The following is an 18990-nucleotide window of genomic DNA, read 5'->3' on the forward strand; positions in this document are numbered from 1 at the left end:
ACCTAGCACGTCTTGTGAAAAGCATAGTCTTAGTTCTTACCTGTAGTCACTCTGGCAGCTTTTCTTGATATGTACCCTTTTGGCTGTAACCCTTGCCTGTGCCCAGTCCTGGTGGTACAGTTCCAGAGCTAAGTAGTTGAATGCTCGGGGGCTGGTCAAGCCTTTTCACTGTGCTATTTCATTAGGCTTGGTATGTAGGGAGAGATGAATGCAAACTCTCACTTGGAGTTTTAGGCAAGTTCCACATTTTGTTTAAAGAAAAAGTAATGTCTGCTCACTTCCAGCCCTATTACAGTTTTCTGGTTCCTGGATTTGATAAACCTCAAGGCAGTTCAGACAACTTCATGGGTACCAGAAAACCCTTGATTAATTACCTCTCTAGCTACAATATAAGTGCACCAGAATAATGTGCTTTATCAGCTTCCTGTGAGAAATTGCTCTCCCTCTTTGTGCAATCCAGTGCCAATTTTCTGCATTCTGCGTGTCTTTTACCTGAAAGAGCCTCTTGTATAGCGCTCTGAAAAGTTTATGGTCCCAAAATATACCGTAACTTAAAACTTGCAGTTAAAAATGGAAATGAGACTTCCAACTCATGTCTTTTCATTGCTAGCTAGCCTCTCCAGTCCCTTATGCAGTAGGTGATAACTAAATTCTGTTGAGTTCTTCCGCTGTCCCCAGAAAGACTTGATATTCCATGGCCTTGGGATATTTGTTGTAAGATTGCTGAATATGTCACGTTATTTCTGCAGCTGTTTTTTTGGGGAAAAACGTCTGAAAAGCTTCTAGATGCTCTGGTTTCCTTGAAATGATACAGGAAGCTTGCAATCTACGAATCTTAAAAGGAGAGGAAATGGCCATCTCTTCCTGGGCAGGTTCATTGCTATATGCCACCAGTTGCTTGCTCTTTAAAGCCATATTTTCAACTGGCCTGACTTGGAAATCTAGACTAAGTAGGAGCAGAATCTTCCATATGGCTAAAACTGTGGCTTTCCGAATACCTCACTTTTTTTTTTTTTTTTAAAGAGCTAAACAGCAATTTTTGCAGAACTTTGTTGTAATAGAGCTTTCTCTCTCTTAAATAACAATGAAGATTTTGTGCAGTCTTTATCAGGAGTTCACTTTGGACAGTTCAACAATTATCACAGAATATACTTAAACTTTTTGTAACAAGTTCCTTCAAGTCTTACATATTGCTGTCCAGAAGCAGTAAAGACTCGAATCTGTCCACTTCGAAAGCTAAAGCAAAAAATCTAGTGTGGGTTACGTCCATCTATTTACATATTTAAGATAATAGATGATTCTTATTTTTATTTCTTTGTAGCCATCAGACTCTGCTAGTGTCTTATTTTCTTCTTGAAACAGAATTACAGATTTTCCCTAATTATTTATTTGAAGGCTTGCTTCTGTCTTGTGGGTGCATTTTTTTCCAGTGGACTCTTTGTCCAGTTTCCCCAGTATTCATATTATTCTGGACTACACTGTGCAGACTCTATTTCTGTCATATAGAGAAGAAAGTTTGATTCCTAACAGAAAGTCCTGTGGTGTTGCAGTGCGCAGCTCTGCATAAGCAGCTGAATAGTTGAACGGACACTGTGGGAGTGCAGTGGTCCTGTCTGATGGCTTGTTGATTTTTAGTGTGTTTTAGCCAGCTTGCACTAGACCAACTAGTTTGCATCTTGCGTTTCTTCTGTTTCTCTTTTGATCAGGATCCTCAGAGTTAACAGCTGAGGCTGCAAAGCGTATTTCAGCCATTCCCCCTGCTTTGAAAGAGGTAGTCCTTTCTCTGGAGGAAACAGGACTGCTATTTCACAAGTCATTTGCTTTGCATAGACCATTACCCTAATGGGATTTTTCACACAGTTGGTTTGGATATACTGTTTTTTGGTGTTGATTACACAATCTGAAAAGTATCCCTTTACTTAGGGCCCTGAACCTGGGTGTATTCTGTGGGCATTGTCTCCCCTGAAACCTGACTGGGAAGATCTGTTTTTGTCCTGTATCTCTTAGCTTTTTAAGGCCGTATGATACAGTAGCTATACTTTTTGAGCCACCTTAACAGTTGAGGGAAGTGAAGTACCTTATGAATGACTCTTTGGCACCACAGGGCATTCACATCTGGAAAGACAAGCCACAGGATCAAATTAGTAATGAATACCATTGCCAGTGACTCAAAAGGAAACTGTAGTAATAGGATTGTAGTTTGCGATACTGCCCCTGGGTAGATTCTGCTGCCTAGACAGTTGACTCTGCAAAGACAGCTCAGGTTATTGTTACGATACAGTACTTTAACTGTGACAGAGAGTGTGCTTTCAGAGTGCTCTCTTAGGGAGAAAATATTTTCTTTAATTTGCTTTCCCCAAACAAATCCAAAGCCCACTAAAAATCAAACAGCTGTCACCTTGTCCCTGCCTAAATAGTGGTTCTGTAGTGTCTGTGGCACATGGCTACAAAATTTTTATAACAAGGATGTTTATATTTCTCTTTTGTACTTAAGCTTACAAGAAAAAGGAAAAGAGTAGGGGTTTGCACGTTTTTAACATGGTCTAACGTTCTTTAAAAAACCAAAACTCTATGCTTGCTATGCTCTAAAGACCACAACATGCCTAACAAGTTTGTTTGTTTGTTTGTTTGTTTTAAAAAGAAATGCATGGCAATTTTGAAGGTAACTTAGGTGACTCGTGCTTTGCACGTTGGGCCAACCAGACTTGCCCAGCAGGTCTTCCAGCGTAGCAGACCACAGTTCCATAAGGATTCATTCTGGTCCAGCTGGTGCTTGCTGCCCCATCATCTCATCTTCTTCTGATAGCTCTGATTTTTTTTTTTTCCTCTCACCAGCACAGATGCTCACATGGTGTTGCAGTGGCTCTCTTCTGCTTCTCAAGTATTAGAGCAACTTGCCCAAAATAGGAAAAATAAGAAATATCTTAGATAAAGATAGTGGGGGAAATAATTGAGGCCTTCCCACTTTACATGTTGGGGTTTTTTTGTTTACTTGTAACTAATCTTTAAGTTTTATGTTTAAGTAGGTGTCAGTAGCTATATCTGAGTGTTAAGTAGTTATTTGAATGTCTTGGTCTTTGAGTAACTATAAGTAGCTCAATTTGAATGTAGCTGCTGGCATACTTTGTGTTTGACATGCAGACAAAACAGTCTCAATAGAGTAGTTTAATTTGCCATAGTATTTCGTAATATAGTTAAAGATACAGATGAAGACATAAATGAAGATCTGAAGATCTCTGTCTTCGGATGATGATCTCAAGACTTTATAGCAGTGAACACAATGGCTTATTCAGGCTAAAATGCATCGTTGCCTCAAGTTTGTGGTGTTGGTTACTGGCCCTGCTTTTTTGCCTGAGTCTGATGATCCTAGGTGAATCATTCTGCTTCTTCCATATTAAGGTTTGAACTATGCTTCAGATTTATGTCTCTGCTGCCGTTGTGCAGCAGTAAGACAGAAAAACCTTGCCAGTTTGTATTTGTAACATGTGCTTTGTGACTGTAAAGGCTGCTCCTTTTCATGCCGCAGGATGAAATTGTAGGTTTTGTTGTAGTTGAAGGTATCCACTAAGAAAGAATTCTGTTAACACTGTGTTTTTCCTCCTGATGTCAGGCTGTAGATCACAGAATCACAGAATTGTTTAGGTTGGAAGGGACCTCTGAGGATCATATGGTTGAACCCCCTGCTCAAAGCAAGGTCAGTTAGAGCAGATTGCCCAGGTCCATGTCCAGTCAGGTTTTGAATAGCTCCAAGGATGGACACTCCACAACCTCACAGTGCAACCTGTGCCAGTGTTTAACCACTCTTATAGTAAAAATGTGGGGGTTTGTTTTTTCCTTGTGTTGAAGTGGGATATCCCGTATTTCAATTTGTGCCCGTTGCCTCTCAGCCTGTCACTGGATACTGCAGGAAAGAGTCTGGTTAAGTTGTCTTTACTCTTCTCCCTGCACCCCCATCAGGTACTTACATATGGGTAAGATTCCCCCCCTGGAGCCTTTTCTTCTCCAGGCTGAACAGTTCCAGCTCCCTCAGCCTCTCCCCATATGAAAGATGCTCAGGTTCCTTAATCATTTTAGTGGCCCTTTGTTGGACTCACTCCAGTAAGTCTGCATCTTATATTGTACTGGGGAGCCCAGAACTGGACCCAGTGCTCCAGATGTGGCCTCCCCAGTGCTGAGCAAAGAGGAAGGACCACCTCCCTCTACCTGCTGGCAGTGCTTTTCCTAATGCAGCCCACGATACTGTTTGCCCTGCCATGAGGATGTATTTCTGGCTCGTGATCGGCTTGTCCACCAGGACCCCAGGGCCTTTTCTGCAAAGCCGCTCCCCAGGTGTGGGACTTGGCACTTCCCCTTGTTGAACTCCCTGAGTTTCCTGTTGGCTCATTTCTCCAGCCTGTCCGTATCCCTCTGAATGGCAGCACCACCATCTGGCATATCAACCACTCCTCCTGGTTCTGCAAGCTTGCTGCAAACTTGTAGAGGGTGCACTCTGTCCTATTGTTCAGGCTGCTAATGAGGATGTTAAACAGTACTGGTCCCAGTATGGACCCCAGGGTACAACCCTAGTGACTGGCCTCTAGCTGGGCTTCGTGCTGCTGGAGGTGATGATTTTCTCTCCTACAGCTTTCCTTCTTAAAGCTCAAGTCCCAGTATTGACACATTGAATTTCAGACTAGCTTACCCCTTTTTTTTGTGCTCTAAATAAATCTTCCCCTTTCCTCCTGTTTTATTTCTCATTCTTTTCAGATATATATAGAGAGAGGGAAAGCCTGCCTCTGGCTTTTTCTGACTTGAATCCAGGAGGGAACAAGTTCTTCAGCTCATGTAGCAAATGGGAATTTTTTTAAAGATACCTGTAGTTTTTAAAGGGAAAATAAAAATGCCGTGGCACTTCTGTTGACTTGTTCCTGTCTGACTATGTTTCATGTGTCAGACCCAGCTTGTCAGCTCTGTTCCTGCTTGGTTAGTTGCACAGCAGTAGTGATGGGGCAGATGAGTATGGGTAAAGTACTGTAGTAACCTGCTGGGTTCAAGTTATTAAAAATACAGAGCTGCAGCCAACTGTTCTTTGCTTGAAAGAGTGATATGGGTAACAATAATAGCAAGCTCTGTATTTGTAGCATTTTTTAGTTACCCAGCTGCACTGGTATGTTTTTTGATTGGAGAAAAGAAACACTCTTTCCTCTTCTCACTGTCTTCTGTGGTACTTAACCTTTTACAAAGAGAAATGTGCTTGAATTGTTTTAATAGTGTTGTATTCTGAATTTCCCCTGTTTTCAAAGTAACTTTTCTTTTTAATTCTAGAAAAGCCAGTCTGTTTTTCATAAAGCAGTCTTACAGATACAATTTTCTTTGAGCTTAGGATGTATTTTGCATTGTAACCATACTTAAAATACTGTAGTTTCAATATACAGTACACTGAATAGGACTTTTAAGACTGTGGTATCAACTTAATGCAAATTTGATGTTGGACTGCCTTCTTGTTAAGAATAAACATCAGTGTTACAGATGAAACCGCAAGAGTTTGACTCTTGCATTTTGAAAAAATGGAAAAGTGTTCTGTGGATTTAGTATATAAAGTCATGTGCTTGAGTGGTGAGAATCCTTTCTCTCTTGTAAAAATTATCCTTGTAGATAGAGACTGAAATGTAGGATCCACAGCCTTGTCTGACAAAAAGGGTCTATTTAGGCAAGTGCTGGACCTCTTTGTGTTGAGGGATTGACTGGGGTGTTTCCATTATTGTGTCTGACCTTGGGGTTGAATGACAGAAAGTGCAAACTGGTAAAAAAACCTTGGATGTCTTGGTTCCTTAAAATTTTCAAATCTATAATATCTGTCTAGGGAGCAATAAAACATCTGTGGACCAAAATTTCTTGGGACATTTTTTCATACAAGTGGTCTTGTTGTCCTGTGATTGTTGAAGGAGGTTTCTCACCACATAAAATTGTGCAGTCTTAGTAAGCTGCAAATGTTGTCTTTGCTCTGTGTAACAACTTAGCTGAGATCCTTCTATTCAGAGTTTCTTCGATGCTTGTTTTTACGGAAATATGTTTCTTTGCTTCTGTCACTTAAGGTGTTAGAGCTTTTTGGTCATCCCCAGAGCATTTAGAAGCTTTTAACCAGCAAAAGGCAAAATTTCATTTTTAGTTTATATACCTCTTTTTGGTTTATGGTCATCTGTCCTGGTTTTGGCTGGGATAGAGTTAGTTTTCTTCTTAGTAGTTGGTACAGTGCTGTGTTTTGGATTTAGTGTGAGAATAATGTTGATAACACGCTGATGTTTTAGTTGTCGCTAAGTAGCGCTTATCTTAAGCCAAGGACTTTTCAGTTTCCCATGCTCTGCCAGCAAGCAGGTGTACAAGAAACTGGGAGGGAGCATAGCCAGGACAGCTGACCCAAACTAGCCAAAGGGATATTCCATACCATAGAGCATCATGCCCATTATATAAACAGGAGGGAGTTGGCCGGGAGGGGCAGATCACTGCTCAGGCATCGGTCAGCAGGTGGTGAGCAATTGCATTGTGCATCACTGGGGTTTTTTTACCCTTTTTCCCCCCTCTTCTTTTTTTTTTTTTTTTTTTGTTCTATTCCTTTTCATTCTTCTTCTTCTTCTTCTTATATTTCATTATTATTATTGTTAGTAATACTACCTGTCCTGGCTACGCTCCCTCCCAGCTTGTTGTACACCTGCTTGCTGGCAGAGCATAGCCCGGACAGCCGACCTGAACTAGCCAAAGGGATTATTATTATATTTCATTATTATTATTGTTAGTATCATATTTTACTTTAGTTATTAAACCGTTCCTATCTCAACCCACGAGTTTTACCTTCTTTCCCAATTCTCCTCTCCATCCCACTGGGAGCGGAGGCAGGGAGTGAGGGAGCAGCTGCATGATGCTTAGCTGCTGGCTGGGGTTAAACCACGACATCATCTTAAAGACAGTCCTGTAAACTTTGTCTTTATTTGATGTTGGAAATAAACATTTTTTGAACATAGATTGACCGTGTTTCTTTCCACAATGTAACTAGGAATGACCAAAATGGTTCTGAGTATCAGCTTTAAATATAAACTGAAGTGATAGCAGTTAATCTGAAATATATTTACTGTTGGTTCAGATTCTTCTGTTTCTTTAGGACCTTGGTGACTATGTGCTTCTAACTAGGTAATTTTTTGTGTGTACTTTGAAACTTCTTAGGACTGTTTTTAACTTTCAAGCCTATTTGATTTTCAGTATCCCTTAATAGCCTTTACTACTTGTTCTAATGTTTTATTTCCTAAGTGTGTTAAAAATGTAAAAAAGTATTCTTTCATGGTGAGAAAAAATTGTGAGACTGCCCCGTTATTTTGCTTCTCTTTCTTCTAGGCTTCAAACAAACCGATTTTTTTTTTTTTTTTTTTTTTTTTTCCCCCTGGCCATTATAACATCTGCAGTATGTAAGGTATTAGAGCATTAGGCTATTAGTTCATGAATGCATTGATGTTCCTCTGGGTAGTTAATGTATTTTATCTGTCACCGGGGAGGAATGTGCTGTACAGCTTGCTCCTTCTGCGAGTGGTCTGACTCATGAGCTCGAGGTACTTCAAAAGGATTTCAGCACTCCATCCCATTCTTCAGTCTTGCAGTTGCTTTTCTAATAATAGAAGCAGCAAAACAGACAGTGGAGTTGCTTCTCGGCTGCTACAGTGTATTACCAGTATAGTCATGAAAGCTGACATCAGTTGCAATCTTCACATTTCACAGTCTACATTTGCCTGAGTGGCTATGAACACTGCCTGTCTTGTACTGCTCCTTGGAAGCACTAACCACCATATACAACTGGGGTTCCAGTTTGGATGATCTGAACTATGAGCTATGGGACTTTGGTGCCTCTATAATTCAAATAGTGTTGTGGGAGCAGCATAAAGTAGCTGTTGGAGACCACCAGCAAAATATGGAGGCTATGTCCAGTGAAAGATATGTTCTTGTAAGACTTAAGATATATTGGAATGATTCCTTAAATATCTGTAGTGAGCATAGCTTGTCTATCCTGACAGAATTTGTTAACTTTAAAAGTTTTTTTATCATATAAACTGCCTGCCTAGCTGAAGTCAGTGGAAGAAGTTCACTTTGCTGAAGGTGAGCTAAGGTTTCGCTTTTATTGATTCTCAGTCACATATGGGTAAAAGGAGCCCTCTCTTCAGCCACAAGCATCATCTCTTGTGCCAGTGAATTATAGAACTCAAGCAAACTGTACCCATGAGGTCTTGAACATGCACTCCAGGAAAATTACATCAGTCTTCAAAAGTAGTCGTCGCTAGGGCCTATTTCCAAAAGGAACTGCTGTGCTTTAGGAAGAACGTGGTTCTTGGGTCAGTGAGAAAGATGAAAGAGCCAGGGCGTCTCTGTTTTAAGTCTCCTGTTTTTAACACCTCTTACTGTCAGTTAATTGAAGTAAGAGTGTGGGTTGACTTAGGGCATAAATATTCTGACTGCTGAAGTCCTTTTCTCCACAAAGCAGATCTGTCTGTAAACTGCAGAAAGAGAGGGTGGAAGCTAAGAAGAATGGAACTGAAAGCAAAAGGGAATGTGCGTTGTTTCCTGCAATGAAGTGTAGAGCTGTGCAAAATGGTTTGTCACAGAAAAATGAAGATGGTAACTGGGACATCTTAAACCCAGCCTTGGTTTATTAACATGTACTGTAGGAACAATCTCCCTTTATTTGCAGGCTTCTCTTCCCCAGCTGCTGCTGCTTCTCTGATTTCTCTGATATAAGCATTTTTCTTGATGGAAATAAAAGGAAAAACTTGTCAGTGCAGGTCAGTTTATTATCATCATAAAAGTCTGAATCAAGTTAGGTGTAAAAGATGCTTTTTTTGGTATCCAAATCTTGTTTGAAACTGTAGTTTTACAGCCTTAAGATGTGTATATTATAATAGAATTGAAATTGACAATACTTTTGTTAGTAAGGGTACATTCTTTAATAGGAAAAGAAAGATAACGTGTTAAGTGAAGCTGTGTTTAATGAGATATGATGTTGTATGCATGTTCTTTCCCTCCTTTTCTGGATTGTACTTTTATTGATCACCTGTATGTCTTGTGTATGCTTAGACACAATATATGAAGGCTTCCTTGGCAGTATGAATTTTGGAAGGAATGGGTGGAATAGGAAGAGCTATTTTGCTCTTTCCAATAGTATGTGTCTGATTTTATATAGGTGTTTTTAAATACCTTCTAACTCTAAAATATGCACTTAATAAATGTAAAAAACTAACTGTATGCTGATTTGCTTAGTCTGTTGTTTGTTTTCCTTTTTTTCACTGTAGGCAATTCACAGACAAATGTATTAACCTTTTTGTTAAGGGGAAAAAAACACCTTTATCCTTTTTTTTTTTTTTTTTTTTTTTTTTTTTTAATGCGGTCTAGGTGTGCTAAGTAATATTTAACCTCTGGCATTATTTCTGGGATTTCTTAATGCCAGCTATCAAAGCATCCCATCTATAAAGGAGAGACAAATGAGTTTAACAACTGTACATAGCTACTCTAGCTGAAACAGGCTTTGACGAGCCATTTGTGCATAACAGTAAAGCAGGGTTGCAACTTGCCAGACACAAATGCTTGAGTATGAGGAGGAATGTTGAAAACATAGAAACCTGGCTGTCATGAGTTACAGTCACTATTGAATACCTAATAATAACGTTCCTTCTTTTAGAAAGCAGGGTGGCTTTTGAGGAAGCAAAGGAGGCTGTCCATTAATAATGCCGTTTATTTGTTACTGAAGGTTTCCAAGCGGTTTACAAAAAGTGGTACTGTTCAGTTCTAAGTTTTGCCAACCTGCAACTTCTTGGCACAGGTTTTCTTGAAGTCTTGCCTCATGGATGCAAGTGATTACAAGTGATCAGAAGAAAAATAAACTAGAGGGTGGGAAGTTCTGGAGTAAAAGTTCTTAACTTCTCCAATTTCTAGAGAAAGGTGTGAATATTGTGTGTAGACTCAAATCTAAATGGCAAATAAAGTGGATATCCAAATCAATTATACGTTTACATGTATCATAACTTTCAGGTGATTTATCTAGCTGTTTTACGGGTTTGGGGTTTTTAATAATTGTGATTAGAACACTTAAAGAGTTTCCCTGACCTTGCCATAAAGCATCAGTCTTTTCATGTTTTTTATTTATGGGATTAATATGGTAGCTTTTAGATTTGGATGATGCTAGTATGAGAATTGCATCTGGTTCCTTCACTGCCCATTTCCTAATGGCTGTTGAAATTTCTGGTAGGAGGCTTTATTTTTTCTTTTTTTTTTTTTTCTTTCCAATTCAGTGGAGAAATAACTTAAAAGTCAATGCATTTTGAAATAATAACCCCAGGTATTCATTAGAACTTAAGTTGTTAAGACGCCAATAAAATTTTTGCTGATTCTTATGGCACACACTGTAGTGAAACTTAACTATAATGAAGAAGAGACGGTCAAAAATTTCAGAACATTTTTTAAGTTTTAAAATGCAGTATGCAAAATGAAGTAGTTCATATTAATTGCTAGGCAATTGCGCAGAATACTAGACTGCCATTCTTGCCAGGTACATTCAAAAGTGTAAAATAAATCTACTGAATTGTTTGTTAGCTGAGTAGTCGTTTGCCCAGCCTAATGACATACTGCAATTAAAGTGCCTGAATATTTATTCATAGCATTGCTTACATGCACACAGTTACGTTAAGGACATGATTACAAAGCAGCCAAGTGTTCTAAGAACTCTCAGTAGCTACATTTAGATATGTAATAGTTCAGTAAAAATGTGGAAAAAACTTTTATTGCTTTTATTTTCTTCTTTAAGCTCTGCAAGGATTAGCTTGTAAAAGGCTCGGTTTGCAGCTCATTATATGAAATATTTTCTTGATGTTTTAGAGACTTGTGTACATCTTGGATTTCTTGTTATAACAGAAGGATAAATCTTTCTGTCTTATGGCGCAAGAAATTGCAAGTAAACTTGTCTTCAACCTTTCCTGGAGAAGCCTTTTGCTTACAACACTAAGTCACAAATGAAGTATCTCTTACAGCTAAGCCACTTCTGTCTCAATCTTGTGGGTAAAAGATGTCATTACTAATCGGGATTACCAGATTTCTTGGTACCGAGTTTACTGTGATTTCGAATTACCACGTTAAACTGATTTCCTGCTCTTTCCTTCCTTCATGTTATTTCACTATGTTAAAATGCATTTGCAGAAATCTATTGCGAGGCTGTAGACACAGAACCGGTATCCTTATAAAATGTGCCCTGGCAATAGAAGGAAGCCATGGAGGAATGTTTGCTGGTTTTCAGGCCTCTGAGTGACAAATACTTGTCTTTGAACTGTTCTTTGTCTTGTTACAGTGGAGCAAAGCAGTGTTCCTGGTTCTGCTGCCATGCAGCTGAGGTTTTGATTTGAATGTTTCCAACTGCAGTGGAGGAATGTAATAGCACAAGTATTTCTTAAAGCAAAAGGTGCTCCTTTTGAAAATTTCAGTGTGGTAAATTGAAGACAAGCATTTATTCCCCCCACTGAGTTTAAAGGGACACTGTGAACTTAAAATTCTAGATATTTGAGGGTTTTTTCCTTCTTTAAAAAACTGTGGTAATGGCAGTGGTTTTTCTGCACACTTTTGTGGTTTGCTGTTCTATTTCCTATCCAGAAATGCTCTGTGAAGGACTTGCACAAACTGATTCTTTTCTCCTTGATAATCAGGTCAATCAATTGACCATAAAGCATTATTAAGCACAAGAGACAGCCTGATTGCCTGAGGAGAAATGACAGAGGGAAAAGAAACTAGAGGATGTCCAGCTGAATCACTGTGATTTAGTAACTTACTACCTGTCAGCTGAGCCACAGAAGTTGAGCTGTTAGCTTGGCCAGTTGATAGATAAAATAAATTGAGTAAATCAATTAAAGAATTAAATCAAAGTTTTTTGGTTTTTTTTTTTTTTTTACCTTGCATTTGGAGTGGGATAACAGAGCCCACCTTTTTACCTCTTCTCAGCTGAAACTTGTTAGTGCATTGTAAGCTGGTTGTGTGTTTTTACCTTCTATTGTATTTAACAAGAGTAGGTAAAATACTCTAGGTAACAGCAGAAGCTTTTTTTCCTGTTTTTCTTTGACTGGGGCCTATCTGAAAGTTTCAAAGTCAGACATTAGTCTTCACCTAGTAGGCTAAAAATGTACTACATGTACTAAATTTTCTAGCAAATTAAGCTCCATAAGTTCTCCTCTTTAGTTGTTTTTAATTGCGTGCTACTTCTCATGGCTTACATTTTTCAGTCATGAGCTTTGTTTTAATCCTTCAGAAAGTTAGATCTGTGAAACATTTTTGAAGATTAAAAATAGTTTCTTTTTAAAGTGCTCTACAGTAGAAATTATTAGTAGTATAAATTGATATGTTCCAGGGAAGTATCTATAGTAAAGTAATCCATTTCTTTGAGTGATCTAGAAATAAAATAATTTTATTTGGAAATAATTAGCTACTTGTGAGAAACCTTATTTTGCAGATGCTTAATGTATTTAGTACTTAGTTTTTATTACTTTTGGAAAGCCACAGTTCAGTAAGACTATCGTAATATTGGCTGCTTAATAAAGACACTGAAGTAATAATTTCAAAATTGGTACACATTTGATTCATTTCCCTTTAAAAGAATTCTCGTTTCATCTTAGTTTCTTGCCTTGTGGGGGTACTGCCATAGGTAGGTATGTGAAATACTTGATAAGGAAGGTGCACGGTCAACTACGACTGCCACGTCCAGGCATTTTCCAACTTCCAAGGAGTTAGAGAGGACATCAGAAGGAATTTGCACATAATTGAGGAGGAGGGATAAAGGGGATTTTCCAAGTTCATGTTGAGAAAAATAAGGAAGGATCTGTGCTTAGCTTGCCCAAGGAAAGGAAAGGAGGTTGAACATTATGGAATGAATAGTCCTCCCTACCTTCGTATCTCTAGTCTGTTTCTATCTACTTGTGACCAAATACAGCATTTTATTTTTTTACTTTGTGTTCAAGTCTTAATTCAGTACTAATTTGGGAGCTGTTAGAAAGTCATAGAAGTGGCAATTTTTGAAGGTGTGATGCTAATTGGATTTCTGCAAGGACAGGGAAGCTACGCATGGATTATTGCTTCTTGTCTTCAGTGTGTAGCCTATTGCTTTTGCATCAGTTAAACCACTGCTTAAAAGGCAGATAGTAGTAAAGTAATTAATTGTCCTGTGATGAGAGTTGTTCATTGCCTGGAGACCTGTTAATAACAGTACTAAAGGTTCAGTAGTGGAGGTGAAAGATTTCCTTTGACGTCAGAAATTAAAATAATAGCCAGTAAGAACCACTTAAGATACTGAACAAACAGAGAAAAATAATCATATCCTACATGCGTGGGCAGCGCATCTTACTTTTCCTTTTGAACTTCATAGAGCTACTCTGCCTGCCCATCCTTTCCCTTTACCCTGCATTGCAGTAACCATCCCTTTTATTGAAGAGCGCCAGACTCTACTCACTTGTCTCTGCCCCAATAACACCATTAGAAGTATTCTGGTCTTTAATTTACGACAAGCTTTTTCTAGTTTTCCATCCTGTGTTCTTCTTTGGGAGGCAGTCTTCTCTTTCTCTGTTTAGTTACTTTGTGATGATGGAACTAGCAATTTTAACTCCTTTTCCTTACCTCAGCATGTTTTTGCTAGTCAGTGTAAATGTTGAATGATCAACAGCAGTAGCTTCCTCCTGACATCATTCTTGCCACTGGAGTATCTGGTCTCTGGCCTACAAAATAGTGGCTAATAGTTTCTGTCATCAGATCAGCGTTTTCTGAACCCACTTTCTTGCCTGTAGCTAACTTGTTTAGATTTGAATTACTGAGTTGGTTTAATGTAGCATTTTAAACCTAGTGATCCAACTACAGATTATTTTGTTTTGCTTTTACCAGAGTTTAGTAAGTGTAGAAATGAAACAAACTTGCTAAGTTTAAAAAAACAACAAAAAACATTTTTGACAACACGATTTTTTTTTTTTTTAATCTAATGAGGTGAGATAGTTGAAGTTGAAAGCTGGGTCAAAAGCTTATGTAATTTTGAGATTGTAAATATGGAATGGTGTAATGACACAAAAAGATCAATCTCTGTGCATATGTTCTGATAGAGTATTTTTGTTTTGTTCTTATTCTGCGCATGCCAGTTAAAATTAGGCTGGATACCCTCTGCTTGGAAAAATGGTCTTGCTAATATTCCTATCGTATGCTATATGCCAATTTAAATTGACATGTAGCATGTAGGTGCCTTTATTATAATTGTTTGGGTGTAGGGTCTTTGGTTTTTTTGTTTTGTTGGTAGTAAAAGTTCCATGTGGTCATTGTAAAATTTACCTTTTTTTTTTTTTTTTTTTTTTTTTTAAATAGTAGTGGAATGGGGTGATGATGTTAAAGCAGTATCAGAAGATGAAGCCATGGTGCTGGTGAACCATCAAGCAACGGGTGACGTCTGCACTCTTATGATGTGCCTTCAGGATAAAGGCACGGTAGGCTACAACCGGGGAGTGGGACAGCTTCTGTGTATGCAATCTGTTACCTTGGGTGTGCTTGCATCTGTGTGCGGTACTGATGACTGAATTTTGTGTGTTAATCCACCAAATAATCTCAAGGACATGAATAGGAAGGGTTTTGTTTAGTTTTGGTTTAATGTGACAGCCAGTAGCTTGGAGCAGGTTTTAGACCATCAACGTTGCCTTTGAAGAAGGTCAAATACAAGCTGAGTCGGTATGCATCCAGTCTAGGTTAACATAGAGGGAACCAGATCTCCTTGCAGGTAATCATGTACTTGACTTTTTCCTCTCACCTCATGCCCTCATGCAACTCATGCCAACTTTGCTCGAACCAACACAGGTCTAGCTTCTTGGTTATGACTTTGTTCCAGCGTGGAATTTTTCTCAAAGCTAGCAGCAAGTTGTGTATGGGATTTTGGTAGGAGTTCAGAAACTGAAAGTGACTTCCCTATGAGGGCATGTCCAAGCTAAGCTAGCTAGCAAAGGTCAAAATTGCTTGAGCTCTTATTTCACAAACTCTTAAGCATTTCTTGGTGAGAAGTGCAACTATTGTCAATTGTTTCACGCATTGCTGTTCAGAAAATTCATGTCTAGGGAGCGTAGTGCTGGAAACTAGAGTATGGGATCTAAACAGGAAATTAAATTTATGTGCAAATCAGGAGGAAGGGGGTATGTATGATTAGGCTACAAAGGGTGGGAGACATACCTGGCAAGCTGAAAAAAATGCATCAGCTGTGTCTGTCTCAGTGTTGGTTTCTTTCTTGCGACCGTATGGTGAAGAAACAAGGAAAACAACAACTGCTTTTTGTTGCATCTGCACAACTTGTAACTGGCACTGTTTTTCTTAGTGTATATTAATATAGATTGTGTATACACTGTATCTCTACCAGTGATTTAACATTTTCTTAGAAATTTTCCCAGATCTTTCTTACGACAGCAGAGCTGACTAAAAAAACCCCAAAACCTCAAACAAACCAAACTCAAAAAAGAAAGTATGAAAATGCCACTCAAGATTGAGCAGAGACTAATTTCTTTCTTTCTACTGTAGCCTAGAGAAGACTGTGTTTTAAAAGTACTTTTAATTGGTTTAATTTCTTTTGGAATTGAGGAAGTTAGGTATATATGGTATTCTGTGCTGTACCCCAATGAGCAGAGTGACAGAATAGTCACTCTTTAATTCCCTTCATCAAAATTATGCACAGGACAATCTTGTGATAAAGATATGACTGTGAGGATATAGTCCTGTGGATATGTATTGCATATAACCTTGACTATTGATGTCCCAGGTGTTTTAAATATCATAAAGCTTCATTGACTCATGTATGTATACTAGTGTATATATAAATCTAAGCCATATTTATCTTGTTTGACTCCATATCTAAGAAGTTTCAAGACAGAGTAAGTTTCAGTCAGTGTAGAAGATGTTAAAAATGGAGGAAGACATTGAGATGGTAAATAATCTTCACCATAGAAACTGTTAGGTTTGCGGGTTTTCAGAAAAGCAAAACATCCTTAAAATCACTATTTTTTCCCTTAAATAACTGCAGTCATTGCTCTTGGAATATACATGTCCAGAGCCTAGTATGGCTTTAATGTTTTTAACTAATAAAGAAATAAAGAAAGTATGAGCTTCAACACATGCTTAAAATACACCATGAGTAGTACAAGTGGCTAAAAATAATGAGAAAGATAAGGATAGTTTATCCTTGATAGAACTTGCTGACTCAGGTGTTTTTAAATAGCATGCTTCATATTTCTGAACAGAAGAGAATAGTCTTTACTTTGAGTGACTGTGAAACCACTGGAGGAAAAAAAAAAAAAAACCAAGCCTACCTGTCCAAAAGAAATCATTATATAATAGGCAACTATTTAAATTAGGCAGTTTTCTTTAAATACAGTTTAAACTTAACATGGAGTCCTTCACAACCTTGATATTCATCTGTTAGTAACAAGATAGTAATTTCCAAGAATTGTTTTTATTTTGTTTAGGACGGTTAAGCTGCACTAATTCCTAAACACTTTACCACTCAGACAACACTTTTTAGCTCTCAAAGTATTTTGTGAAGGTGAGAGGCTCACTTCCATTTCACGCAGAAGGGCATACAAAGAAGTAAAACAGCTTACCAAAGGCAGCCTCTCGGTGGTGATGGTGCAGTGGCAGAACTAGGAAGACCTTCCTCCCGTGGCAGTCCAAAATTTCTTTTGCTTGCTTTTGCCAGCCAATACAGACTGAAACCACATGTAATTTGCAAGCACTTACCGTTTAATGCTGCTTTTTAAAAAATGTTAATTTAAGACTTCAAAAGTGTTTGATTTAAAATTCTATGTTTTTCTGTGTAGTGAGGTAGAATACTGAAATGTTCTTGCAACTTGACAATGTTTCCTAAGGGCCATGTCAGGAACTGTGATGGTATTTTTTTTTTCTAGTATTTTATAAATTCTTACATGTAAATGATAGTGTAGCCTGTTTTAAGCAAATTTAGGCTCACTAAGCAGTAAGCTAAAATACATGTGTTAAGATGTTTCTTGTCTTTTAGATTCACTTATGTGAATAAGGAAAACATGATCTCTTATTAGGGAAGTGGAACTTAGTGAAAAGTTATCATTTTAATGGAAGGACTGGACTGGTATTGTTTGACTAATACATGTTACCATAAGACAAGCCACACAGAGCAAGGTTTCAGCTGAATCAGAAGTGACCTAATTACACTTTTTATATAGTTCAAGAAATTGTTCCAATTTGTGAAAGTAAGTGTTAAAACAAACTTAGTAAGTTAGTTGAGGTCTCATAAACATTACAGGTTATGTGTTTAACAAAGAGAAGTAGGTTAAAATGCTGCTATTACTGCTTTCTGACTGGATGAGGACTGATAAATGTGGCTGTTTTTTCTGATTTAGGGCAGAAAGCAGTGCCAGGAAGGGTGCAGTGGAGAGAAAAAAGTAGAGCTTGCAGCTGTTTGAGTGCAAGTTTCAAGACATACGTTCCCAGGTTTCATTAAATTAGAGGTGCTTGAAAGATGAAAGTCAGTCTATTCAGGTTGCTTTGTTACGAAATCTATGTAGAGTGAAATGAAAGTGGGCCTGTGAATAGGAGGCATCTAGATTTTTTAATAAAATTGGTAAAAGCTTTTTCTATATTCTGAACTTACTTAAGCAGGAAGGATGAAGCAAAAAGGACCTGAAACGGCATCCAAAAATTCTTTCAATCCATAAACAACTATGAATCTGTGCTCAAAACAGTTCTGAATGTCTTTGCTTAAACCTCCTTGAAATGCAAGTGATAAGAGACTCATCTGATAAGCGTTGTTTCGTTCCTGAGGATACTAAATGGAAGAGCCACCACCAATATCTTGCAGTGTCCTCTATTCTGCCCTTGGTAGCAGAACAGAATGAATATCCATTAATCTAGTTTGCCTTTTGATTGCAAACAAGATAAATGTGTCCTATTCTTTGAACTCCTCCTTTTTGATTTTATGTTAGAGTGTGTGTATATATTCATTAATTCATACATAAAAATATTTCCTCTTTGTACTTCTTACCACTGTGTAGGCTTATAGGCAGATTTGTAATCACTAAGCTCTGGAGTTTGCCTCTTTGTAGCCCGCTTGCAGCAAACTGCCTGTATGTTTTGTCTTAGTTATAACTTGTATGTCACGCTGATCTTTGACACAATCGCATTACTCCTTCTCAGAAAGACTGAGGAAGTCCAGGGATGCTAGTTAGAAGCCCTGTGTCACCTAAAACACGGTGAGATGGACTTCAGACTCCGAAGAGTAATGATCAACTTTCAGGATAAACCTACTGTCATCTAAATAAAAAGAAAATAAAAAGTAGTATGGGAGGAGAGAAGCACTAGCATTGCTGGGCAAGAGTTCCTTCTCCAGGATTGCCATAGAACTTCGAGGGACCAATGTTGACTTCTCAAAAGACACAAACCTTTTATTTTCAGGGAAGCAGATTATTAAGCTTGCTTATCTCCTCCAGTAAAATAGATTATGTTGGTTTAACTTCTGCTTGATATAATAGAACAATAATTGTCAAAATGCCAAAGTAGTAGGTGAACACCGACAGTCATATGGGCACTGCTGCAGGCTAAATCATCATCAGTGGAATTTTGGTGGTGTTTTTATCAAAGGATGTGGTTCCCTACACCAGCCTGTTGTCTTTGGGCTTGTGCGTGGGCATGTATGATATTGTAGTGCCTTGAAGAGCAATAACACCTCTCGGTGATGCTTTTTTTTAACTCTTGTCCTTAGGGCACACCTTTTTTTTTTTCTCCCCCCCCCCCCCCCCCCCCCCCCCCCCCCCCCCCCCCCCCCCCCCCCCAAGGCTTTCTAATTTACTGAAATGGAAAGAATGTGAATCTCTGCAGAGAAGAATTTTTGCTTTAAGATCTTCTCTCTTATTTAACGTAGGCCCGGGGATAGCTGTATGAGAAACCATTTCACCAGTATTAGTCTCA

The 18990-nt window shown here is 38.3% G+C and overlaps 1 protein-coding gene across 1 annotated transcript in view; it reads left to right on the top strand.

Moving 5' to 3' along the window:
- The window catches only part of LPGAT1 (lysophosphatidylglycerol acyltransferase 1), a 68788-nt gene that overhangs the window by 14231 nt on the left and 35567 nt on the right, over positions 1-18990 (top strand). The window contains exon 3 of the mRNA XM_050894329.1: positions 14386-14504. Coding sequence (XP_050750286.1) covers positions 14386-14504 — 119 coding nt within the window. The remainder of the gene's footprint in view (positions 1-14385; positions 14505-18990) is intronic.

Source organism: Gymnogyps californianus, chromosome 3 (genome assembly GCF_018139145.2).
Source record: "Gymnogyps californianus isolate 813 chromosome 3, ASM1813914v2, whole genome shotgun sequence".
Lineage (NCBI taxonomy): Eukaryota > Metazoa > Chordata > Aves > Accipitriformes > Cathartidae > Gymnogyps > Gymnogyps californianus.